Source organism: Amblyomma americanum, chromosome 1 (assembly GCF_052857255.1).
Source record: "Amblyomma americanum isolate KBUSLIRL-KWMA chromosome 1, ASM5285725v1, whole genome shotgun sequence".
Taxonomy (NCBI): domain Eukaryota; kingdom Metazoa; phylum Arthropoda; class Arachnida; order Ixodida; family Ixodidae; genus Amblyomma; species Amblyomma americanum.
This window is the reverse complement of record NC_135497.1, coordinates 335,115,659-335,141,701: the sequence shown is the minus strand read 5'-3', so window position 1 is coordinate 335,141,701 and position 26,043 is coordinate 335,115,659. Positions and strand designations below refer to the sequence as shown.

At 50.6% G+C, this 26,043-nt stretch overlaps 1 protein-coding gene across 1 annotated transcript in view; it reads right to left on the bottom strand.

The window, feature by feature from the left end:
- Positions 1-248: 248 nt before the first annotated feature.
- Positions 249-26,043, bottom strand: part of LOC144121118 (protein argonaute-2-like) — a 45,905-nt gene continuing 20,110 nt past the window's right edge. Inside the window, exons 2-5 of the mRNA XM_077654080.1 lie at positions 13,284-13,687; positions 6,961-8,994; positions 2,491-2,718; positions 249-1,545 (exon numbers count right to left, since the gene is read on the bottom strand). Coding sequence (XP_077510206.1) covers positions 1,231-1,545; positions 2,491-2,718; positions 6,961-8,994; positions 13,284-13,687 — 2,981 coding nt within the window. The 3' untranslated portion in view covers positions 249-1,230. The remainder of the gene's footprint in view (positions 1,546-2,490; positions 2,719-6,960; positions 8,995-13,283; positions 13,688-26,043) is intronic.

Sequence of the window (26,043 nt, the reverse complement as noted above, 5' to 3'; positions counted from 1 at the left end):
GGCTATGCAGTTGAACGTCGCGAAGGCTGCGGATTTTAAAGTTAGATCGCATTTTTGTGCAGCTATGAAATGCTCTCAAGGTGCAGAAAGCCGGTTAAATTCAGTACAGGTTCTTCTCTGCCTGCAATACATACAGCATATATGAGTATAGCAAGTCGGGGCGCAGGCAGCGAGAAAAAGAGAAAATATCGCCGGACAGTGGTCAATAACATTTTATTAGGATGACAAAAAAAAGCATATTTGGCGCATATATATTTAACGGAAAATTTTGGTTGTGCGCTCATAGAAGATGCACAGCTGAACTAAGCGCAATTAAACACGTGAAAGGCACACAACACAAGGCAAGCGCTTTGTGTTCATGTTCCTATTCAGTTGCGCATCTGTGATGTGTAGCTTACAATGAACCAAACTGAAACACTTTAAGTTCCGATCATAGAATTTGGATCAAAATTTTCTCGTTTTAAATTTCGTCTGGTGGTAAACTTCTAGTTTAGGTAACACAAAACGAATTTATAACCGATTAATTTTTTCCTCGTGGAGGAATTCGATGCAGCGGCCCTAATGTGGGCGGAGCAGCACTTAACAGTTAAGTCGTCTCTCACTACAACAAAACGCATTAAAAAATGTTGCTATACGGCATTCGTAAAGCGGTGATCTTTATCGTCCATCCCATGCATACCACTTCACCTGCGCCTTGAACACACGACAGTGCAACGCCAAGAGGGCCGGGAGAAGATGTCCACTGTGTGTCACGTATATCTTGTCCTCTACGTCTTGCGCACATGTCCAACATTCTTCGACAAAAAAAATTGAAATTTGGGAAAGTGTAAGATTCTGGTATTGAAATATTCAAGGCCCATTCTTCCGATATCTGGAAAAATCTTCCTTTTATACTGTTTCCATTGCTCGCATCGAGCAGTTATGACTGTAATAGAAAACCAATGAAGAACACTTTGGACTGTAGCAAAAACGTTAATAGCAAAAAAAAATGCAAGCCTGCAGGCGGTAGGTTGGGGATATATTGATTGTTGTAGTAGAATTTTACAATATATGAGGAACACTGCGCTCATAATACCCTCCCTATACCCTATATAACACCCTCCCTGCAAATGCCTTTAAACGTTTTCCCGTTCCAGATTGCTTTTCTCCAGAACTGTTGGGTATGACGTCAGTGGTGCGCCTCCAGGCTCACCGTAACCGGAATGCAGGGGCAGCGGAGAACCTCCTCCATTACACGAAGTACATGGAGGCCTGCAGTTCCTGCAGCACCTTGACGGCCTCCACGTATTGGGCAGTGGTCAACACTGTGTCACCGCCGCCCTCAGACAACTGGCTGACCGCGCCGGACGTCTCCAGCTTGCTGGCGATGTGGTGTTTTGCACGGAAGGCGGCCAGGTGCGCGTAGTACACAGGGGCCGGGATGCTCACGCTCCTTGCACATCGGGAGTATGTGTGGCACAGGTAGAAGCTGAGCTTCTGCAGGTCGTCCGCGCTGAACTTGGAGTCATCCCACACGACATAGTAGTGGGCCGGCCGGCTGGTGCCCTGCGGGTGCGCCGAGGAGTACACTCATTCACATGCGAGAATTCCAAGGGCCGTGTCATGTTGTGTCGCATCGTGTCGAGGTATGTGGTGGTGCGGTGTGGTCCTACTTGTGGTGCGATGTGGTGTGGCGTGGTGTTTGCGGTTTAAATGCGCCATTACGTGGGAAGGACAGTGTTTAAACGCAATATACAAAAACCGGCAGTGCCCATGAGCAACCCATGCACTTGCCCTGCTCCTAATGCCGCATGCACAACATGTTTCTGGCTTTATCTGGCCTTAGATGCCCTCGCGCCAATAAATACAGTGAATAACTATTATTTCCTGGCTGGCTGTCATCAGCGCATTGGTCGGTCATCGTCATCTATGTCGGTGTCCCGACTTCGGGACAGCATAAACACCGAGGCATACAATCCGACACGACTATTTAAAAAAATCAATTTTTGACCGTTTTTTGAGACTTAAAAGCCGCTTCCATCTTTTACGTACGAGCTAAACATCAAGCGCTTCTCTTTTCACCCAACCTTCTGCAATCATGTCTCAGTAGACGCCACCTCGAGAATAAAAACCAATGACCATATCCACATGACAGCATCACTGAGCACTGGCCATAGAGGCCCCCCATGCGCAACTTCCGATACCGCTTCCCCAAAGGTGAACGATGACGTCACAGTCACACACAGCGCTCCTGATGGACTCAATGTAAAGCGGAAACCTTCCGTCACAGTTTCGCGCGTAGGTGATCTCGAAAACCATGCTTCCGTTTCCTCAAGATGTGGAAGGCCTACACCGCAGGCGCTCCTGGAATTTGTAGCGCATTAACGACGCGACACGACTTTGGCGATGCCGGCGCCCGGACTATTTCCTCCGCAAATTCATAAACGAAAACACCGCAGACCATTTCTTCCCGCTGACAATCGCAACAAGAGCGGAGAAGAGGACGCCTACCTGGATGCCGAAGTGGCTGCAGAGGAAGAAGTCGAAGTCCAGCGGGTGCGTGACCACCGAGTCTACGGTCGTGCCTGGTGGGACGTTTCGACACTTGCCCACGCCGTCGCGGTCGTTGGCGGGCATGAACCTCGTGTGATGCCGCTTCTGGACCACGATGAAAGTAATTGCTGGCTCGTAGGTCTCGTTGGGAGACAGTTCCTTGCACGCCAGCCGGATGGCGCTCACCTGCGAGATTTTAGAGCGGAAACAAAAACTGTCGGTCAAGGCTGAAAGGCCATTCGAATCATCACGATATCTACCTAGTTCAAAATGTAAACCAAACAATTTGGATGTTCACGAACTATGCTGTCGTATCTTATACAATTGTCGTTTCACAAAGAGTGTACTGCGAAGATCACCGTTTTTTTAAGCAATGCTATTATCGGTTGTACTCTGGTTAAACGAGCCGTTTCAGCTACCGTTCAGTTCAACGGAAGTGCAGCTTTTCCAACTGACGCTTAAATGAATAACAGTCGGCTGCAGTTACTCGGCATACTCCTCTAAATTGAGTTCACGCGGTCCACATTCCGGATCACGTGATCGGTTTGCACATAACTCTGCGCATTGACCACCTAGTTGACTTCACTCAACAAAAATTTCTGTGCAAGCTTGGCGTTTCAGTATACCTGTAGTGAACAACCACACAGAGCCAAAAAAAATTCAGTACAGGAACGTCCGGCTTCAACGCTCAGCCGTTGTTTTACTGGTGCCACTTCGCGGCCTTTTTTTTTTTCTGGCTACACTAATCCGAATATAGTCGGATACACTCAAGAATGAAGCCGATTTTCTCCGTAAAAGGACCCCCTTCCAGCCAATGGCTTCGGCTTATCATCACGAGCCCTCAAGGCTGACAATGCGGTGTGCGCCGTGGCAGTGACAATAGTCTTCCCTGTGAGGGGGGAGACTAACCCCTTTCATCTAGCATTCGCCACGTGGTTACCCAAGCAGGCTCATGAGAATTGGTCTATGCCATTGGCTGCAAGAGAGTCCATTCAGGGTTCTTGAGTTGCTGGGTTCTTGAGTTGTATCCGACTATAATGGAAGTTGTAGTTGTACTTATATTAGCCAAGATAGCAAGATGTGGCAGCCGGAAATGCCGCCGACTCGGCCGATGCAGCGGGTCAGTAGACTGGTCCAACTGCGTATCTCCACTGCGCTGAGATCTCAACAGCAGGTGGCGCTGCCTTTTATTACCCGTGCCACACGCGCACTTTCTAGATGTTTGTAGCCTTAAGTTTGCCTATGCCATTTTTTTCGGAGCTGGCGCTACACGTCCAGATTTAACGACATTATTATTTATTGGCAGATTTATTGACATTACTGATTCGCAACTAAACAGAGGAGATTACAATCCAATAAATGACGAAATTCAAATGTTTTCTGATAATATTCTGACACCCTCTTTTCAATATAAGTCAGTAGAATATAACCGCGGGTTCAATTTAGAGGCAAGCTCGCCGAAATAGTAGCCAAACATGTCCCGCTTATCACGCTATCAAATCATAAACCTAACACTTGCTTTACAAGAAAGCATCAATGCATGAGAAATAAGAAAAAAAAACGGTTGTACAAAAATACAAAGCACGAATGTTCGCCCTGCGCGCCGGGTAAATATAAAACCTACCTAAACCTCTGTTGTTCTGGCCTTTGTGACGAAAATTTTTTTTTTTCAAAAAGCCCTTCCTGCGCTACTTAGGAACAATAAAAGCAAGTCCTTCAAAACAATACGTCCGAACAGTGTCAGTAATGATATATCAATACATGATATTGACAGCACCCCCTACTTCAATGCTGAATGTCCTAAAGCATTTAACTCGTTTTTCGCATATATTTTCACCCAAGAAGATAATCCTAACGTCTCGTATGTACCTGATTTTGGTTACCCGTACATGGCGCCGGTTGACATTACACTTGATGGCTTAGTACACCTGATAAATAACCTAGTACCCTCTTTTTCTGGTGTTGATTAAATCAATTCAAAATACTAAAGACATGCCATTTCTGTCTCCAAAATCATCTTCCTTCATATCTTTAAGCAGTCAATATCTACAGGTGAGGTTTCCACCGGTTGAAAAATAGGAAAGGTTGTACCGGTTTTCAAAAGTGGCAACAAACACTCGCACGAAAACTGCCCACTTCCACCTTTTTGGACTTTGCCAAAGAATTTTATCGGGTAGAACATTGCCGACAAATATCTAAGCTTTGTGCGCTTAAATTACATTCTTTAACTCTGTCATGGGTCCGTAGTTTTCTTTCTAATTGCCAGCAGTACACCGTTGTTAACAAGTATTAATTTCCTGTTTGCGATGTTACATCGGGCGCGGCGCTAGAAGCCTCCTCTGTCCATTAGTATTAATAATTTACATTAATAACCTGCCAGCAACAATCTCATCTTAGATACACATATTTGCTGACGTCTGCATTATTCATTGACCAATAAAATTTACTAATGGCCACCTTGAACTTCAAAGTCACCTCGATTGCATAAACGACTGGTGTAAAACGTGTCTAATGACTAAACATTTCTAAGTGTAATATAATTACTTTTAGCCGAAAATGCGCAACTTCGAATTTTCCATACCGCAATAATAACGATACATTGGCTCGGAATACGCAGTATAAGCATCTAGGCGTCCATATTTCACCAAACTTTACTCGGGCTGAACACACATCCACCACTTTCGCTAATGCTTCCCGGTCACTAGTTTTCTTTCGCCGTAACCTGCTATGCACTACCCCTGACATGCGTAAACAAGCCTATATTACTTTTGTAGCACCGCAGCTAGAGTACACTTCATCCATCTGGTCACCTTATAAGAAATATCTAATAGAAAAGTTGGAAGCTGTCCAGAATCGGGCTTGTCGTCTCATTTTGGCAAAATTACAGTTATCAGTCCAGTGCAACCCAACTGAAGATCAAACTTTCGCTCCATGCATCCTTTGCAAATTCGTCGCGAGACTGCCCTTTTATCTATCTTTCACAAATACGTCCATGCCACTGATTCACCGCCAGCACATCTACAACGTCCCTCCTACTTATAACTGCAGCTATGCCGAATTTATGGCAACACACATGATTTCAACTTCTCGTCACTCCCGCGTGCCATTCGTCTCTGGAACGATCTTCCGGACTGCACCGCCCTGCAGGCTAATCAAGACCCCTTTCGCGAACATCTACCCAAACATTTCGTTGATAACGGTTAGCACGTCATTTAAATACTCAGGATTCGTACAACTTCGTTTTCAGCAGCTTGAGACTATTGCCTCTTCGGTTTCGTGATGCGCAGCTTTGTTCATTTATGCCTGATATGTTTTATTTGGCTTTTGTATAAATCTTCGTGCATTTCTCCTGATTTTGTTTCATGAAGCAAAGTGGTTTTTTTACTTTTATCCCTGTTAATGAATTGCGATATCTTATCTGAACTCACCTGTTTTTTGTGTGTTTTGCTGTACTTTTAATATGATGTTTGGATTTCTGGCCTATTTCTCACTAACTTCTGTATCGCCCCCTTACACAATGCCTCTCCAGAGGCCTATAAGGTATCTGTATATAAATAAATAAATAATTTAACTAGTCACGGTGACGATACCGCCTTCAAGGCAGTAAAAAAAGCCCTGAATATAAGCAGTGTTAATGAGAAAGTATAACAGCAATGCCCTTCAAATATAATATAAAAATTATTTTGTAGAAAACGCCACTGTTCTTGCTTGACAAGTGTGTAAAAGTAGAACTCGTGTGTCAGCTCACAGGATAACAGTACATATGAATTCCTATTAAAAATAGTGTTGTTTATGAATAAACGATTATACTCTGGGTAGTGACTTCACACAAAAAAGTTGCATGTCTTTCCGCATGCGGAATGGCGAAAAGAGTATACAGATCTCGAGCGAATGAGGTGTGGCGAACTCAGAAGGTCGCAAACGCCAGTTAGTCTGTCTAATGTCATTAAATACAAGTGTGTGGCACCGCGCCAATTGCGTTAAAAATTGATTTACTAAGTAATTAATGACCTAAAACTTGACCGTGTGGCACGGGTATAACACCTCGAACTGTCGTTCAGCTCAACGGACGGTCAACTGCACAGCAGTTATAATCGCCCGTGTGTAAGAAGGATGAGAGGCGGAGCGGATACGTACAAAACCGCGCCAGAGGCCTCAGTCTTGGATGTTTACCACCTTTTGCAGAGAAACGATCAAGCTGAGGTCAACTAACGCCGACAAGACGTCTCCAGAAATGAATATCCTGGATGTCCTGAAATTATATCCCTGTGGAGATCAATTCGGTGTCGTTACGTATATGCACAGCTAGTCGGCTTCTCCAAAGACAAAGGTTATCCAATGACACTAGTGACATTGAATGCGGGAAAAACTGTCTTAACAAGATGAGCGTTTAGTGGGCACAGTATAGTAGTAGGCGCAGTTACTTACCTCATAGTTACGGACTTCCAAGAACTGCCCCTCGCTCACTCCGTCCCTGTAGAAGACGATCCGCTCGGGCTTGTGCCTGGTGGCGCGGTGGAAAGCCAGTAGCAATTCTTTGATCATGTCCTTCAGGTCTCTAATGATTTCCACACGCGCCTTAGCCTCGGAGTCTTCAATCTGTACCCGAATGGTGGCGTGAAACTTGGACGGTACAGTGTCTAGGCTTCCGACGCACGCGGCGATGGATGGCCTCACCTTGTCTCCAGGCGATGGGTGCGACACGTCTGCTCCAATGACGATCACGGGCGTATGAAACAGCTCCGGCTTCTCCTGCATCAGGAGACTATTGTTGATACCGCCCATCTTGGCGTTGATCTTCTGGCACAAGTTTTGGATGAGCGCTGCGTTGCACTTTTGGACCACGTTGTTGTCCAAGATGCATTGTGTGCGCAGAGAGAGCTCAGTCTCTGCCACCTGCTTGATCTCAGCGTAGTTCGTGGCTTTTGTTATCACTGCCACAACCATCTCCAACTGCGGGTACTGCTTGCGCTGCTCCGTGAGAACGGTCCGCATGGGCTGGCGGTTTGTGTCGAACGTGATGACCGCAAGCGGCTGCGCAATGCGCATGCCCAGTTCTTGGCCGATGCGGATCAGCATCCTGATGAAGTTTTCCAGGGAATCCTTGTGCGCGGAGCGGCTCACGTTGAGAACAATCCACTTTGTCATGGACATCGCCTTGTAGAAGCGCTGCCCTCGGAGATCCCACGTACCGTCGCGCGGCTTGCACATGGTGTTGTTCTCAAATACCAGAGATGGCGGGTCGAGCACTCTGCCCACAACCTGAGTGGGCTCAGTGTTGATCTTGACGCCGAACTCTCGCAGGTACTTGTCCGAGCTGCTGACCATGTCGCGCACGGACTGACGAATCTTCTGGAAGCGCTTGGCTGGCGGCTTGGCCGTGTGCTTGATCATCTCGGCGGTCTGACTCTCGTCGAGCTTCTTCCGACAGTGCTGGCCTTCGGCCAGCTCGCACACCTCCAGAGGAATGTAGACCGGATGCGTCGGGCTGCCACTCTGCACGCAAGGGAAGTTCGGGTACGACAAGCGCCTGTAGCGGCTCTGGAAGTAGTCGGCGACGGAGATCTGACTACCTTCTGATTCAAAATAGATTTCCTTCGCAGGTTCCCTCGTGATCTTGACCACTTTGTACTTGCGCGGGTACGGAAGGTGCGTCACTTTGACACGGAGTCCCTTGAGCTCCCTATTCAGGCGCACGTACTGGTTGTCGCGCAATGACCGGAAGTCTGCGGGCGTCAACACACGACGGCTGTCGCTTAAGAACCTGCACATGAAGTCGACCAGTGGAAGCGACTCGTAGAATGTGGTTGCTGACATGTCGACGTTAAGCATGGGCTTCCATTGGGCGGGTCGAACACTCGTGTAGTAGCCAAACCACACCTCCCGGCCTCCTCCGAGGTCATTGTGCTCGTTGGGTCCCGGCGGTCTGAAAAACGAGCGTCCAACTGGTGCAAGGTTTATCGAGGGGCTGTGCCTCAAGACGATGTCTATGGCCTGGAGGACTTCCTGGGGCACAGTTTGTACGCGCTTTTGGAAGACGCCATGCAGGGCGTCCAGATTCACTGTGGCCGCGTACTGGATCTTGATTATAAACTTCTCGGATCTTTGGTCTTCCTCGAGGTCGACTGTGAATGTCCGCTCGCGGAAGTTGAGCTGGCGGCGTGTGTACAGGTTCTTGCGGCCATCGAAAGCAGGGATGCAGTTGGCCAGGTCTTGCCGGTACTTCTTTACTAGGAGCTCGATGGCAATCCTGTTGATCTTTGTACTGAGGCATCGGTACTTTTTCTGCTCAGGAACCTTGGTCTCCTTGGCAGTTTCCGAGGAGATATCGACGTCGTAGTGGTAGACGCTGCCAGTCGGTATCTCGATGCTGAAGTGGTTGGCAAGAAGTTGTATGGTCCGGCCCAGCTGGCCGTGGGCAGGCCGCCGTGGGAAGTGAGAGGGTAGGGTTCTCTCGAGCTCCTGCGCCGTGTTTGGAGGTAATTAGAGCAGAGCATGAACAATTAAGTATGGACGCACTGTTTCGTGTGTTGAGCGTCACATAAGTTTGGCCGAATGGTCTTCGATTTACACTACAGCGCAGGACCGGTTCCGGTGGGTCTTAATGGAAAAAGCCTCCTGCACCCCGTGCATTATAGCGAGCCCTTTAAAGGACAGCGCTTGAACAAGAATATCCTCCAGTGACAATGTTTAAAATGTTTTGTGCAAGCGACGTTATGTGCAGTCAAAATTTAAATTTCAGCGTCTTCGAGCCTTCCTATATCTTTTCATCACTCTTTTCATGCTCACAGGTCGGCGCTGTTCAGCCAGCCCTACCCACTCGGCCCCACCGCCGGCTGCCTATGCGTTCGGGATTTCCCCCCCCCCCCTGTAGAATGGGGTCAGGGGGGCTTCCTGAACCGCCGAAGCGACGCTTATTACTGGCAGCGGCCATAGCAGCTGCCTTACTTCCTAATCTAACCGACTGACACATCTGAACAAAAATACGCAGGAGCGCGAGGCGGAGAAATGCGCGGGCGTGAAAAAGTCACTGGAAAGAGCTCGCCAACCTTCGCTCGGGATTGTGGGTTCTGAATATTTGGTTCTGTACCCGGTTAGTCAAAAGTTTCGGGGCCAGAGGGCTTGCTTGTTTCATCGGTATATCATGGCATTTAAGACGCGAATAAAGCTATCAAGGTTCCCAGAGCACAGAACGATACCTCTTCCGCTTTCTACGGATATTCTGAGTCTGGTGGTGTCATGTCTGCCTGATAATACAGCTCAAAAGCAGACCCTTTGGCCTGAGAACTTTTAACCGACCCTGTACTTTCCTCGGATTATATTTCAGAGCCTTGTGCTATTTTGAGCGGATATGACAGGGACGATCGGGACGATTGCAAAATCAAGGAACCGCACTGCGTAGTCGCAGTGTTCATCAAAAGCGAGACAGTAATTACTTGTTCTTTTTCTGCCTTAAATTATTTATACAGTGAACCAAGGCCATGATGGTGCCACAGCTGTAGAAGCATTTCTTGCAAGGTTTCTGAACCACTCAAAGGGAAAATGTGGGCTATTTTGAATATGTTTAGACGTGGTATTGTGTTCCCATTCGCATCACATTTCTTAAGAGTCCCTTCTCTGTGCCTCAAAACCCGTTTTTCAGAATCCTGAGTAGAAGCTCTTTAAAACAGGAAAAACAAAGAACGCCGAAACCAAAACTCGGTTTCTCCCCAAGTATGACGCCGAGATCGAGGCTTGTCGTCATGCATACTGTCACAGAACCTCTCGGTGCGTTGACTGACTAAACTGGACTAAGCGACAGACCACTGTTTGTGTGAAATGGCCAAAAACAAAGGTCTTATTTTTTTTCTTCTTGACCAATCTCCGAGCAAATATCGACGGGCATGCAGCTGGTGACGTCACATGTCCAAGGTGGCCCACAGAAATGGTCCCGATTGGGGTGAAAAAAATTGGAAAAATTTAATTATTCATGATGAAACAAACCGGCGCCCGGCACCGAAGCTCGGCACAAGGAACTACATTGGAAATTTCGGCATTCGTGGAGGTCGGAAAGACGCACCAGCCGCTCATTAACAGTGAAAGATGAGCAACATACGGGAATCTTTCTATGAATTGACAATGTGCAGACGCGTAATTTATGAGAATCAACAGCTACAGCCCAAGGAAACATCAATTTGTCAGAGTGGAAGTTTGGGCTCGACAGTGCAACATTTCGCTTGGAGAAAAAGCGCATTTAACGCGTGAATAAAAAAGACACTGCACTCACTGCGGTGGCTCAGTGCTTAGTGCGCTCGGCTGCTGACCCGGTGTTCGCAGGTTTGAACCCGACCGCGGCGGCTGCGTTTTGATTGAGGCGAAAGGCGCCCGTGTGCTGTTCGATGTCAGTGCACGTTAAAGATCCCCAGGAGGTCGAAATTATTCCTCAGCCCTCCACTACGGCACTACTTCGTTTCTTCTTTCACTCCCCCCACCCTTGTCCCTTCCCTTACGGGGGCGGTTGGGGGCACTGCACCATTTCCTTCCGCCCCCCCCCCCTCCCGCCAGAAAAGTTAATGTCGATTAGCCCAATAATAATAATAATAGGAATAATAATAATAATTGCTTTTTGGGATAAGGAAATGATGCACCATCTGTCTCATATATCCCTGCACACCTGAACCGCGCCATAAAAGAAGGGATAGAGGGAGTGAAAGAAGAAAGGAAGAAAGAGGTTCCGTAGTGGAGGGCACCGGAATAATTTCGACCACCTGAGGATCTTTAACCTGCACTGACATCGCACAGCACATGGGCGCCTTAGTGTTTTGTTTCCATAAAAACGCAGCTGCCGCGGTCGGGTTCGAACCCGGGAACTCCAGATCAGTAGCAGAGCGCCCTAACCACTGAGCCACCGCGGCGGGTTGGATTAGCCCAGCTAATCCAGGATATACAAAGGGGAAGCGAGATTGAGCTCTCCACTGTCCCGCAGAGCCGGTTGTGCGCCTTTCCTGGTTGTGCGCTTTTCCTTTCGTGAAAATGAATGGTCATTGCAAAATTGTGAACTCCAATGAACTCTACCAAGTCCTTCCACTAACTTGTTTTCTTTGGTTTTTGAGGAAAGGAAATCGCACAGTTACCATCTCACATATCTCAGTGGACACCCGAACCACCCCAAGAAGGAAGTGATAAAGGAGGGAGGGAAAGAGGAAAGAGAAAACAAAATTCAAAGTTGGATTTTGAGGAAAGGCAGGTGGAACACCTGTGGCTCAGTGCTACTAGTGGGGCATGCACAGTAGTGGGTAGAGAGCGAAAGAGAGAAATGCCATGTGTCATTACTGCTCCACGTCCCCTCCAGGAATCATGCAAAATTGCTCAACCTGTGGCCACTAAAGCTTTCACTTTAAAAACAATATTTCATACGCTGGCAACAAAACACTCGGCCGCCGGCGTATAAGTAGTTAACTCCAAGGCTAAACCTGACGACGCACCAATTGCTTGAGCCACCCTTTATCCAGGTGAGACTAAGGCCCTGAACCTCACAAAAGAAACTGTGAAAATTGAAAATTGATTTTTGGGGAAAGGAAATGGCGCTGTATCTTTCTCACATATTGGCAGACACATGAAACACCCTATAAGGGAAGGGAAAACGGAGGGAGTGAAAAAGGAAAGGATGAAAGAGGAAAGGAAGAAAGAGGTGCTGTAGTGGAGGGCTCCGGAATAATTTCAATCACCTGGGGATCTTTATTGTACACTGACATCGCAAAGCACAGGGGTGCCTTAGCGCTTCGCCTCCATCGAAATGTATTGCAGCTGCCCGGTCTGATTCGAACCACTCATTTAAGTACGGTCTTTACGTCAAAAACTTCGGTTTTAAATTTCAGCCACTCGCCTTGTCCTCCTCATTGTTGACCAAGGAACCCGTAGCGGTTCCGAAACGTTGTTCTCGATCTAGGCATTGTCAGCAGCTAAATCTTACGTTTCACTTCCAGAGCGCCCTATACGTCATGCACTACCACGATGCTTGCTACCCACAGCACTTTTCAGCAGTAAAAACTAAGCCCTGTAGTCGGCTGGAACTCCAGAAAGAAGCGACGGATGCACTTCAAAGGACGCCTTGCAGCCTACGGCGTCGGCCGATTCTCCGGGCGCCGCTGTCAATCTGATCAAGCGGTGGTTCATATCCTTTCATATGCCACTCCCTGAGATGTCACACAGGTCCAAGAGGATTGAGTAACCATGACGTCATGGGAACCAGTCGACGCCATTGGCTGGAGGGCCTCTATCGAGAGGCACATGCCGCTTCTTTCTTCAGTTGTATTATACCGGAGTTCGGTTCTCGTACCGTCCACTTAAGTCGATGTTTTGGAGAGGTGAGGTTTCCTCTTGCCTTGAAGCTAACAGCTGAACCTCTTTGTAACGAAGCGGTTTAATACGAAACAACTTATATAACGAAGAAATTATGATTGCACGTGGAAGCTCGGCCATCAGGGGCTATAACAAAGCTACAGCTATAACGAAGTAACCGCCGGAAACCTTCAACTTCGTTGTAAAGAGGTTCAAATGTATTTGGACCGCTGGCATAACGAGATGCACAGCATGGTTTATAACGAAATAATGAATATAACGAAGGAATTACGATTCCCCTCGGGAGCTCCTTCAACAGTGCATATAACGAAGCAACAGCCGTGAACGAACTTTCAGCTTCCTTATAACGAGGTTAAACGAACTACATGGCATGGCTCAAGATGAAGCCCTTTTCGGAAAACAGTACGCACCTTGATCCTGACATCGTCGCCTGAAGTGGCCTGGTCGCCAGCTGCGGGGGTCTGCTGTGTCACCGCGACGGGCGGCGTGCTTGGTGGCGACGGTGGTAGGGCAGCTGCTGCCGGCTGAGTGCCACTCACGGCGGCTGCTGCGGATGCAGGCCGGGGGCTGATGGAAGCTACCTTGGCGGAACCCGCGGCGGCGGCGGCCCCGTAGCTGGGACGGGAGGCGCTGGGCTGAGCGGTGGGGTGAGCGCTGGGATCCGCGGCCGTGGTCGGGCCGCCGCTGACGGCGCGCGGCTGCGGGCTGGCCGCGGCGCCCTGCTGGAGTGCTTGCGCGAACGAAACCCACGAGGGACCGGCGGGCGACGGAGCAGGAGGTGTGGCTTGGTTGCCACCGCTGGCCGAAGGCACTGCTGCGAGCCGAAAATGCCAATTTAACGCCGGCTCTATATATCGGCTGCGCTTGCGATCATATCGATCGTTACGACACGCATATATACACTGCCGAAAGCAGAAGACTGGACAGGCGTCGCCGGAGCTCCGTTGGTAGAGCACCGGACGCGAAATTCAGAGGTCGTGGGTTTCGGATCCCACCGGCGGCATGTGGTTGTTTTTCTTCTGCTTTTTAATGAATTATCTTTAAAAAGTTTCGCTTTTTATGAGGGTTTAAGGTCGCAAAGAGACTATTTAAAAAGTCATTGCCATATTAAGCCCCCACTGATGAACACCACAAAATATTTTTTTTTAAATTTCCCTATGCTCCTTGGTTCGGTCACTGTTGGCTTGCGTCATGTATTTCTTAACGAGCCCCTTTCGTCCCCTTCCCTTGTCTGCTCAACGGGAAAAAACATCTGGTATACAGTACTTAGTCGATGGTTTGATGGAATGCCGTCTGGTCAGGTCAGCAGAATGAATCTTCGGTTTACTGACCATGTGAAAGTGGTCAGCTGACTGCAGTTAACATAGTTGACATGGTCAGTGACCGAAAACTCAGTATACTGTGGTCGAGAGAACAGGTCGGAACAGCCGTCCCAACTCAGACAGCTGTGTAAGCCGATAATGGCATGCTCCGTGACTAAACGCGACTAAACATGCAGCTCCCCCAAACAGCGTCGTATAGCCCTTGCACTGAAGAACTTAGTGCGAGGCAATAGCTGTCGCGCAGGGTCTTAATTTTCACACAAAAGTGATCAGCCCTCCCCCCACCGCAACGAAGAAGCGGCAAACGACAAACCCCGCCGCGCGTTCAATATACTTGAGACACACGCGCACGCTTTTCGTCTAGCTGTATACGTGAGAATGAAAACAATTTTCTAAAACAACAAAAAAAAACAACTTGGCTAACCCTGGAATTCAGCGAAAAGGAAGGACGCTTGCAAAGTGCCTCAGGCTCGTCCATGGCAGCGCCTGCATTCACGGCCGTTCTATATTATATACACACACGACATGGCTTAGACGTAGTATCAACCAATGTCAAAGAGCAGAGGTGAACTAAAGGTCATGGGTAAAGGGTCAAGAGCGACGCCATAACTGTACCACGTACGGTCATACACGGCTAACGTGGTTGGGCTGACGGTCGCCCAAGGTTATTCTCCGGCCTATGCGATGAATGCTTTACCAAACGTGGTGAAACTTTTCGCTTCGTATTCAACTGCAGTGACTTCTTCAGTTTCATTCCGTTTAGGGCGCAGCTCGCCCGTCCCTGCGTTCCGCATCGTAGTCGTTGTAACATGCTACCTGACAGATGACGTGTTACGGAGTGTGACAGGTGACGTGTTGGCACGAAGTAGCAGAGCGAAGCGCCACCTGACACGGCGAGAGGAATGGACAGCCGGAAGGCGGCTGCTACGGGACGATGCCGGAGGGGGGCTAGCAACGTAACACGACACCTGCCAAGCGGTAGCTGGCGGCTTGCGGAGACCTGGGCTGAACTTTCGAATTACCGTCCGTCGAATCAGCCTTCAATTTTTTTCATTTATATATCGGGCGTAAAGAATGCACGTTCCTTGCCGCGGATAACGCTTGCTGTCACGGAGAATGTCAGCACATGCTCGCTGTGGGAAACGCGCTTCCCCAATTCCCTTCCTTTCTTCAAAATCGACGGAGTCCGCAACATCGTGAACGACAATGCCAATGATCACAATGAACGCGACGGTGGCGGCTAAGTGACGTCATAGCTCTCACATGGTTTCTCCTCGGTTCAAGGTCAAACTCGTCAAGCTGTTAAGCCGCCTTGACTTCACCCGGCAGCTCCCCCCCCCCCCAAAAAAAAAACAACAAAAAAAACACGCAGTCGCGAGAAATAGCGACCACAATCCAGGGAGAGGTATTTTTTGAAAATTGGCTTTTGAGGAAAGAAAATAACGCAGTAACCGCCTTGCATATCTCGGTGGACACCTGTACCACGCCGGAAGGGAAGGGATAGAAGGAGCGAGTGAAAAAAGAAAGGAAGAAAGAGGTGCCGTGGTGGGGTCTCCGAAAAAGTTTTGACCACCAGGAGATATTTAACCTGCACTGACATCGCACAACACTCGAGCGCCTCTGCATTTCGCCTCCATCGAAACGCGGCCGCCGTGGTCGGGTTCGAACCCGGGTACTCCGGAACAGTAGGCGAGCACCCTAATCACTGAGCCACTGTGACGGGTAATGCGGATAGCCCAAGCCAAAAATGCGACGGTAACAGAGTAATGAACAGAAACACGATACCCGAAAGACGCGGGTTCGGTGGCCGCGGCGGTCGAATTTCGATGGAGGCGAAATTCATGAGGCCCGTGTTCTGTGCGATGTCAGCGCATGTTAAAGAACCCCCAGGTGGTCGAAATTTGCGGAGCCCTTCACCACAGCGTCCCTCATAGCCTAAGTCTCTTTGGGACGTTAAACCCAAATAAACCATAAAGGAATCGTAAATGCGCTGAGGGGACTGGGGTGCGGAGCTGCAGAGAGGTTGCTGTGCACCAAAAAGAACGGGCTAAAACGAGACAGCAGCGGTCGGAAACGTGCCGTGGATCAAGGCACTGACCAAGCTGAAGAGCGTTCCACAGCACCCGTCCCGTGTCAGGTCAGCAGCATGGACGGAACACACAGGCGCACGGGCGACGCGTGCAGCAGCGCGTGCTCGAGGAGCGTCGAGACGAACAGTGCGCGTGCGCAAGGCGAACGTTCGGCAAGGCATTCACGGCAGGAACGCGCCGCCGGTCACAAATGCGCGGCTCGGCTGGAACCCCTTTTATGGGTCCTCTCAGAAAAAATTAAAAACAAAAGATGACGTGAAGCGAAGCGACGCGATCCTTTGTATTGGGTTATGCGCTTCAGTTAGGTATTTCACATAACCTGTTAGCACTGACGTTCGTAGCATGCCTGGAATTTGGTAATTTTCTTCATTCCGCATACATTCTACCGTATAGCAATGCTACCGCAACATCAAGTATTCCCGAGACTGCAGCATCAATGCAAAACGTTGGTTGTCATAACAAAATAGCCTAATATTAATGATATCTAAAGAGTGCATTGTCCACAACGCAGGTTGGAGCTTGAGCAAGCTGAAGGCTTCGCGATTTCACTAAGCGTGCGGGCTTTGTTCGAACAAAGCAAGGCTATTGTCACAGCCTGAGGGCATCGAGCCCAATACTGGCGTTGCATATGGCGACACTGTACGAACCACGAGGACAGGAGACGCGAAGTCGTACGCAGTCCAAAGGCCACTTCACATAGGAGCGGAAACGCTAGCAATTTGTGCCGCCGCGGCGCACAAAGCCGTTTCGAGCGGTCGCGGCGCATCTAACGGCCAGAGGAAAGAGGTTCAATAAATGTGCAAATTCTTCGATGCAACGCGCCGCTCTATCGCTCTGCTCGCTCATTTGCTTGCACGTGAACCCACCTTAACGCGATTAGAAGGCTGCCGAGGTCGCTTCGGCTCAACCGAACCAGGTTCTTTTTTTCTCTCAAGTCACGGTCACTCACGCTCACGTAAAAACGATGGTGCATAATAGCGAAAACAAACGGGTAACGAAGCTCGTGCATTTCGTTCAGGCTTCTCGCAAAAATATGCTTTAGAACACAATCATCGTAGCCCACGAGGTTAGGCCTAAAGCGACCACTATGTGACGCCAGATGAACAAAGGGATCGAGCACCCAAACGAGACAGCGGCGGAGGCCACAGAACCGGAAGGAAATTCGCTACGCACCTGGAGGTCCAGCAGCTGAGTCGTTTTTCTTCATGTCTTTGCGCTTTCCTTTCCCCATTTAGATAGCGGGGCCACAAACACAATTGGCAATCAACGGAACGGACGTCTTGACTGCCTGTCGAGCCCCTAGAGAAAGGCAAAATGGCTGCGCTGTTTCTCTTTTATAGAGGCCTTTTCCGCTCTGCGATTGGCTCATATGCGACGCCACGAGCTGCACGTGTTCCGCCGTCATTGGCTACGCTTGGAGACGTCATGCGCGTGCCGGCGCTTCTGCCTCCATGAAAGCATAAAGAAAAAAAGACTGTATGGAACCAAAGGGAATTGTACGATAACGCTTTACCACTGCTCCTTATGGGAATGCAAGGTCCCGGCGCGTCTCGAACACGCGCGCTGAGGAAGTCGAAGACAACAAGTGGAGGGTGACTCCGCTTCGAAACCCAATTATTCCTAGAAGCTACTTTGCTCAGAGGGTGGTGGTGGTAGTGGTTTTATTAAAAATAATAGTAAAAAGGAAGGAAAAGTTTTTTGCTAGCCCCGGCATCTGCCATCGATACTGAAGCACCTGAGCTGGGGCAGCGGAAATAAAGGACAGCAGGCAGAATGAAGAAATGAAATGAAAGAGGTGAGGGGACAGGATGAGAGGATAGGGGGAGAAGTAATATGTACAAACTATATACACAATCGCTTCTCGGCCTTTTGGCTTAGATTGGCGCTCAGACCGTCAGATCGTGCTCGGCCTGCTGTGTTCCTGCGTGCGTTCCGGCCGCCGGCTTGCGTCGGTGGCCGGTGTTCGACCACCAAGAGTGATCTTTTGTTCCGGTGCCCTTCGGCTGGCGGGCGCCTCAACATGGTGAGCCAGCCACCTACAAAGGCCCTTGCCTTTGATGTCGTCGTCCCTGAGGGGGCTAGTCCGGAGGATGTCGTCGACGCGACAGCCTCCGTAGTTCGTTTGGAAGAAGTTTACTGTGTCCAGCACTTCGGTGGACGCAACTACCAAGTTACCGTAAAGAGTGAAGCCGCCATGGCTGCCATCGTTGATGCGTCTTGCCTCATCATCGGCAACGAACGCGTCCCCATCGTTCCCCTGAGCCCCCAGGTGACTCAGGTGACTGTTCTTTTTCTGCCCGCCCGAGTACCAAGTGATGCCCTTGCCAAGGCTCTTTCTCCTTATGGCAAGGTGCTGCACATAAGTCGCGGCATCATGGGGTCGCGTCCCGCTGTCACCACCGGGACGCGGTATGTCCGAATTGAAATGAAGCCCGAGTCGCCCGTGCCTAACTACATCAAGGTCGCTGGCCACCGCGTGACATGCGATTACAAAGGCATGCAGCGTGTTTGTCGACGTTGTGGGTCGACATCACACTTCAGAGCACAGTGTACGGCTCCGTTCTGCGCCCGCTGCGGCGTGTTTGGGCACCAAGGCCAAGGTTGTGTGCTGCCGTGTCGACGTTGTGGTGATCCACACGCTACCGTGGCATGCGCGATCAAGCCCTCGTACTCTGAGGCTGCGGCCCGACCTGCACCTCCACCGGCTGCACAGGCAGCCGATGAAGCCATCAAGGAACGCGGCGTTTCCGACACCAACGGCTTTGTGAGTGGTTCCTCGGCGTCTCTGAATGTATCGGTGGAGGAAGCGGTGCCTACGGCTGATGCGTCCAGTGATGCACCTCGCAAGCCGGCATTAAATGTGCCTGCTATGTCAGCCTCAGTCTCTCCAAGTGTACCTGCCGCTACGGAGGCCGAGCCCATTGCGCCCCTGCAGGTCTCTGATGCTGGGGACAGGCCGCTCTCGCAGCCTGCGCGGCAGCCTGCAGCCAGCGTTGCGGTTTTGAGCGACAACGCCAGCGTATCTGAGGCCGATGGTGACGAGAGCAGCTTGTCGTCCTCAGCTTCTTCAGTCAACCTCGTCATCGACGAGACTATCATCGTGCCTGGGCAGGAGCCGAGCCGCCGTCGTCATCTCCTTCGTCATCGCAGTTTAGTGTCGGCACAAATATTTCACCTGGGCAGGAGCCAAGGCCATCTCCTGACGTGGAATCTGTGCAGTCGCCGTCCTCTTCTGCGTCGAGGATTAGCGCCAGCACTTCTAGTACTCTCTCTTCGGATGTTGAGATGGTCGCTTTGAGCTCCAGCATAAAGCGTCCACATACGTCAACTACGGACTCGGACAACTCTTCTGGTCGGGCAAGGAGGCCTCGTGCCTCCTCTGGTCCGACTCTACAAAAAAAGTGAGATGGTTTGGCGCCGTTCGTAGCGCGCATTGTATTGCTTAGACATCACAACTCGTTGTTTTTTGGCTTTTTTCATTACCAAAATGGCTACACTTAACATCATCACGCTTAACGTGCAAGGGTTTCGCAATGTTATGAAGCAGACCGAGGTGGTCGCTTTCGCTCGTTCATCGGGCTGCGATATCCTCTGCCTGCAAGAAACTAATTTTTTTCGCCTCAGTGACGTGTTGGAATTTAAGCGTAGGTTTGGTATTGATGCTTTCTTTTCGTACGCTAGCACGCGTTCTAGCGGAGTTGGCGTTCTTGTTCTGAACCGAATACTTCTGCGAGACCATCATGTTACCTACGATGCGCTTGGACGCGTGCTGGCGTTCGACTGCACGTTTAACTCACTTCGTCTGAGACTTCTTTGCATCTACGCACCTGCCCATTCTAATTTGGTAAACTCATTTTATAAAAATCTTGATGTGTATTTTCTTGGAGGACGAAACGTTGTGATGTTGGGCGATTTCAACTGCGTGCTCGATACGGTCGCTGATGTGCAGGGCCCTGGCAGAGGCAGACCAAGCTGGAATGCGCGCGAGTTGCGCCGCCTAGTCAACCAGTTTCTGTTAACAGATGCTTATGAGCTCCTGCATGGCGGCGTCTTTGTGTGGACTTGGCGTCGCGGATTGTCGTCAAGCAGGCTAGACAGGGCGTACGTACCGACGGGCCTTTCGAGGACAGTGGGTGCTGCTAATGTAATAACGCTGCCATCCTCACCAGTACACATATCAGACCATCGCCCCTTTCTTCTGTCGCTCAGGGTTCCGGCGGCTGCAGTGTCTCCTTTCAGACCATGGCGTTTGGATGTACGCATCCTTCACGATGCCAGCACGAGAGAAGGACTAACGCGGGCCTTGCGGTTTTCGGTTGTTGGGGCCGTGCCTGGTGACTGGGATCGTCTGAAGGAGCAGTGGCGTCACCATTGCGCCGCTTCTGGTCGAGCCCTTAGAGCTCGCGTCTCAGCTGAGGTTCGTGTTATGACGGCGAAGCTCCGTATAGCTCAGCGCACCCCGTCGCCATCGGCGCTTATGTGTGCATGGAAAGAGGAACTTTCAGAGCGTCTCCAGCGTCTTTTACGATCGTCCTCTCTGACAGCGGCCGCATGGCGTTGTCGGCGCAATCCAACTTCTCATCCAGAGGTGCTTCGGTTTGCACGCCAGGAGCTGTTGTGCGCTCAAGGTGCCCCTGCTTATACCTCTTCCGTCGGTGCTGTGGCCCAGCCAGTTGGCAGGACTTTCAGTGCGTTTTTCGTCCATTTCAGGGATATTGCTCAGTCGCACTTTTTGGTTCATCGCGATGACGTTTCCGCACACCCTTTTTTTGCAGGCTTGCCGCAGGTTGCGGATGAACTTCATGATGGCCTTATGGCTCCGCCAACAACAGACGAAATCAAGGAGGCGTTAGATTCCATGAAACGAGGCTCAACGCCTGGGCCGGATGGTCTTCCTGTGGAGTTCTATTTACAATTCTGGCATATAGTAGGCCCCATTTTCACGGAAGTGATAAAAATCTGTTTCACTCGGAATGTCCTTCCTAATTCATTTAAAAGAGGCCGCATCGTTCTGATCCCTAAAAAGTCTTCTTTCTCGACATGTCCGGCAGATTGGCGCCCTATCACCTTACTAAATACAGATTCTAAAGTATTAGCAAAATTACTCGTCCGCAGTTTACGGGCTCTTCTCCCGTCCCTCATTTCCTGCCACCAGGTTTGCTCCATTCCGGGCCGTGAAATACATAGTTTATCTTCTGTAACGAGAGATATCCTAGAGTATACTATACGGCGGCGCGCACAGGGTCTTCTTGTTTCTCTAGATCAAGAGAAGGCATTCGACTTTCTAGAGCATGAGTATATTTACGGTACACTGGATGCTTTCGGTTTCCCACCTTCTTTAGTGCTACTTATTAAAGAGATGTACAGAGATATTTCAAGCACTCTGTTCCTCGATGGCTGGGAAAGTACCGCATTTGATGTTGGTCGCGGCGTCCGTCAAGGTTGTCCGCTCTCCCCTCTTTTGTTTGTCTTAGCATTAGAGCCTTTCCTTTTGGCAGTCAATCACCATTCTCTCATTAGCGGTCTGGCATTGCCAGGCAGTGAGAGTGTACGCGTCACTGCTTATGCAGATGACATCACGCTATACTTAGCTGATGAACGCAGCCTGCTCGAAGTTTTAAACGTGTTTCGTGAGTACGCCTCCTTGTCGGGGGCTGCTCTTAATTATTCCAAGGGTCATTACTTTTTTGTATGGTCACCTCAGAGACGTATAACGAGTACAATACCTTTGCAGTGGTGTGAGCAGATGCGCATTTTAGGAGTGACCTACGACTGTGCTGGAGTATGGGATGGTATGTGGTCTTCGGTCGTAGAGGGTATTACAGCTCGTGTGCAGAGGGCACAGACCTTTGACCTTCCTCTGCTTGAGAGGCGCTACCTGGTTCAGTCGGTCGTGCTGGGTGCCTTTTGGTATCTTTGCCACATTGTTAAACCACCCCTGCGCGTCATAAGGCGGGTGCAGACTACAGTTTTTTCTTTTTTTTGGTCAGGCGGAACCGAGCTTGTGGCTCGTGCTGTTCTTGGACAACCACGTGAGAGAGGTGGTTTTGCCTTCCCAATGTTGACCATCACGTCCTCACTGTTAGCATTGAAGTGCATGTTGCGTATCCTGCTGGGGGACGCGTCTCCGGCGCGAACCCTGGCGCGGTACTTTTTGGGCCCTTCCTTGCGCTTGTTGGATCCCTCGGCCCCAGTTAATCATGGTCCTCAATCAGAGAAGCCTACCGCTATATATACTACGGCAGTGGCCTTTTTCAGGCATGCAAGCGCAGTAGCACCTGACGTCAACATCCTTACAGACCGTGTCGTGAATATTATGGGCTCGCTGTTGTTGCCTGTTGTGCCGGCGGCTCGCCGCTCACCGATGCGCCGCGTTCAATGGGCGCGCATAACATCGACGCCTCTCCCAGACCATCTACGTGACTTTGTGTGGAAACTTGGTTGGGTAGTGCTGCCTACTTGTGATCGGCTGGAGCGGTGGGACGTTTTACGCTCCAGTACCTGTCCGAATTGCCCGCTTCCGGAATCTAATCGCCATGCTACAGTCACCTGCATGGTAGCACGTGTCTTTTGGCGCGCCGTTCATGCGGGATTCCGTGGGCAGGGCATTTCGAGCTTTGTCTCCCGCGGCCGCTTCCCCAGCGGCCGTTTTGCTCGCCTGTTAATTTTTGCAGGTCTTTTTAGTTTATGGCGCAATCGATGCACCGCGGTCGCTGGTGGCTTTCGACGCCGAGCTGTGTGGCCAATACTTGGCCGTCTTAGAAGGGAGCTGATCAGTTTCTTGTCAGAGGAACTCTTTTTCTTGGGAGAGGAAGAGTTTCTCCGGCAGTGGTCATGCCCATTCATTTCTGTTAACAATGAACGTCTTGTTCTGGTCTTTAGACCAAACTGGCGCTAGGGTCTTCTTCTTTATTCCCCCCCCCTTTTTTTCCGTGTCAGATTTTTCCGGTATCACTCACTGTTAATAATCATGCCACGCCGCTTTAAATCGCACACAAGAAATTCCTGTTAGTTATTCAAAGATGTTTTGGCACTCTAATTGGCTCGCCTTACATGCTGAGCGTCATGTCAACTTGTGAATGTCAAATGTATCCGGTAACCTTGGCATGTGTACATATGTAAATAAAATTTTTTCTAAGGGGAGAAGTAATATGTAAACTATATACACAATAAGAATTGTGTCCAGGTTGTGCGCGTGATTAGTTCATTTTAGAGGAATTAAATGACACACGCGCACATCACTGTGTTGGTTACAACTGGAGTGGGGCGTCCAGTTATTAATCGTTCAAGGTAGAACTTGCGGAGCGTTCGGTCACTGCGTGTAACTACCTGACGGAGAACAGACGGGACGTCAAGCCCGTGTGTTCGAGGAATGCACAGAGGCTCACCAAAGTTCGCTCACGAGTGCGCGCACTGCCCTGCGGCCACAATAGCGTCTTGATGGAGTCAGGTAGTATGCCCTGCGCCCTATAGGCCGCGAGCATATCGCGACGAGCATCGGCGAACGCGGCACAGAGAAGGAGCAGGTGTTCTAGTGTTAGCGCCGCATCCGTCACACACATCACTCGTCGCGATTCTGTGATGCACCCGTCGTTCCCCGGGCCACTCGCAGCCAATGCGCGCGCGGAGGATCATTGCACGTTGTGACCGTGTAAGTGCGCGACAGCCGGTGACACTGTCGACGCGCTCACCTCCCGCGATGCGTGGGTCGGGGTGCTGCTTTCGGAGATGGTCGTGGATGGCCGCACGCACGTCCTCCAGCGCAAGGGGCAGATCGCTGGCAGGTAGTTGGTGTGCAGCGGTCGCGAGGTCGTCAGCTTCTTCGTTGCCGGCGATGCCGCAGTGACCGGGCACCCACTGTGCACGCACAACACAACCTCTCTGCGCGAGGCGCTCGATGCGCAAGCGAATTTCTCGCACTACTAGGGTACCGCGGCCGTTAGATTGCAGGCGGCTGAGGGCGGCGCGGGAGTCGCACAGCAGAGCACTCCTGGGCGGCGGAGGGCCGATGGTGAGCAGCAGGTCCAGCCCGAGCCGGATCCCCATCAACTCCGCCGTGGTGGAGGAGCCCAGGAAGGCGGCGTGTTGCTGGCTGTGCAGTCGCAGGGCGGAGATGGTGGCCGCAGCAGCAAGGGAGCAGCTGTCGTGAGCCACTGAGCCGTCGGTGTACACGAGGAGATGGTCCTGGAGCTCCTCGTGTATGACGTCTCTGGCCAGCTGCTGCAAAGCACAGAGGGGTGTGCTCCGCTTTCCCGATATGCCAACGATCTCTCGCTGTACCTCCGAGGCAGCAGGCCAGGGCGCGCAGGAGCCGTAGGGGGGGTGGGCCTTGGGTCAATTGCTCATACTCGAGCAGCGCCGCGCCCATTCGTGAGCGCGGGTGCGAGCGCAAACACTGCAGCAGCGAGCCTCCGTCCGGTGCGCGGTGAAGCCAGGCGACACTGAAAAATTTTTTTGGGGGGAAAAGAAATGGCGCAGTATCTGTCTCACATATCCGCGGTCCCCTGAACCGCGCCGTAAGAGAAGGGATAAAACATGGACTAAGCGAATCATCGAAGAAAGAGGTGCCGCAGTGGAGGGCTCCGGAATAACTTGGACCAACTGGGGATCTCTAACGTGCACTGACATCGCACAGCACACGCGCGCCAATCTCAGAGTTTATGTCCTGTCGTTGCGGTGGCCATTGCTCTCAAAGGAGGCCCCGATGCGCGATTCGCGGTCACAACCTTAGCACTCGCTCGATAAAGAGAAGCCGCCACACTTTGACGTCCCCCTGAGTGCGAGACGACAAAAAAAATCAAGTCGGCGACGCTAGCCCAGGCTTAGCTCAGTCGGAATAACTAATACGCGTCTCGCTGGCGACCTCCGACATCGGCGTTTGGTGGTATTGTAAGATTATCGCAGACATCCATGTCTGAGGATATACATTCCCTAAGGTTTCCATGTTGTTGCGATTACAGGATAATAGAGGAAAGTGCACGGGCCTGCCGACGGGCTCCAGCTATGCCTAACCACTGCCGCGTGCAAACAAAGGGCAGTTCAGAGTGCTGTCAGGGAAACTACTGAGAGGAAAATGGTGCGCTGCATCAACTGCGTCCCCAGAAGCGTCAGCGGCTGCATCTGCAAAAGATCCTCCTTTTCATCCCTGCTCTTCAATGCCGGAAACAGCTGTGGCGTAGGGCGTTTGGAACACTGTAGTGCTGCGTTTGTATCTAGTGTATCGGCGCCCCTTGGATTGTTACGCTGTTCAATCGAGTAACTGTACTTATTTCAGACACCTCAGGGGCTGTTTATATCGAAAAACGCCCGTGTGCTGCACAACATGAGTCCTCGTTGAACAACGCCAACCGATCGAAATTACTGCGTAGCCGTCAATTACGCTGCCTCTTTTGCACTTCTTTATTTTTCGCTTCCTCTTTCGTTCCTTCGCTTACAGCGCGGAGAAGCCACGGAGGAGTGTGTTATCTAACCGTTCCCTTTCCCAGCCTACGCTAACTATACCGACACCCTGCCTGTTCAGAATAGTATAGCGGGGTTATGCGGCCACAGAAGTTACAATCTCCGAGGCACCGTTTGCCAGGGCCACGGGTCACTTTATCGCTCAAGGACATGTGGATGTTCCCTGGTCTGCAACTTTCCTGTTATCCAATATTGCGCCGACAGCAACACCGTTTGCGCAAAGGATAGCCCTCCACAAATCTACAGCTGAAAACACCCACCACACATGCGATCCAGAGAAAAACCAAGAGGGAACAGCA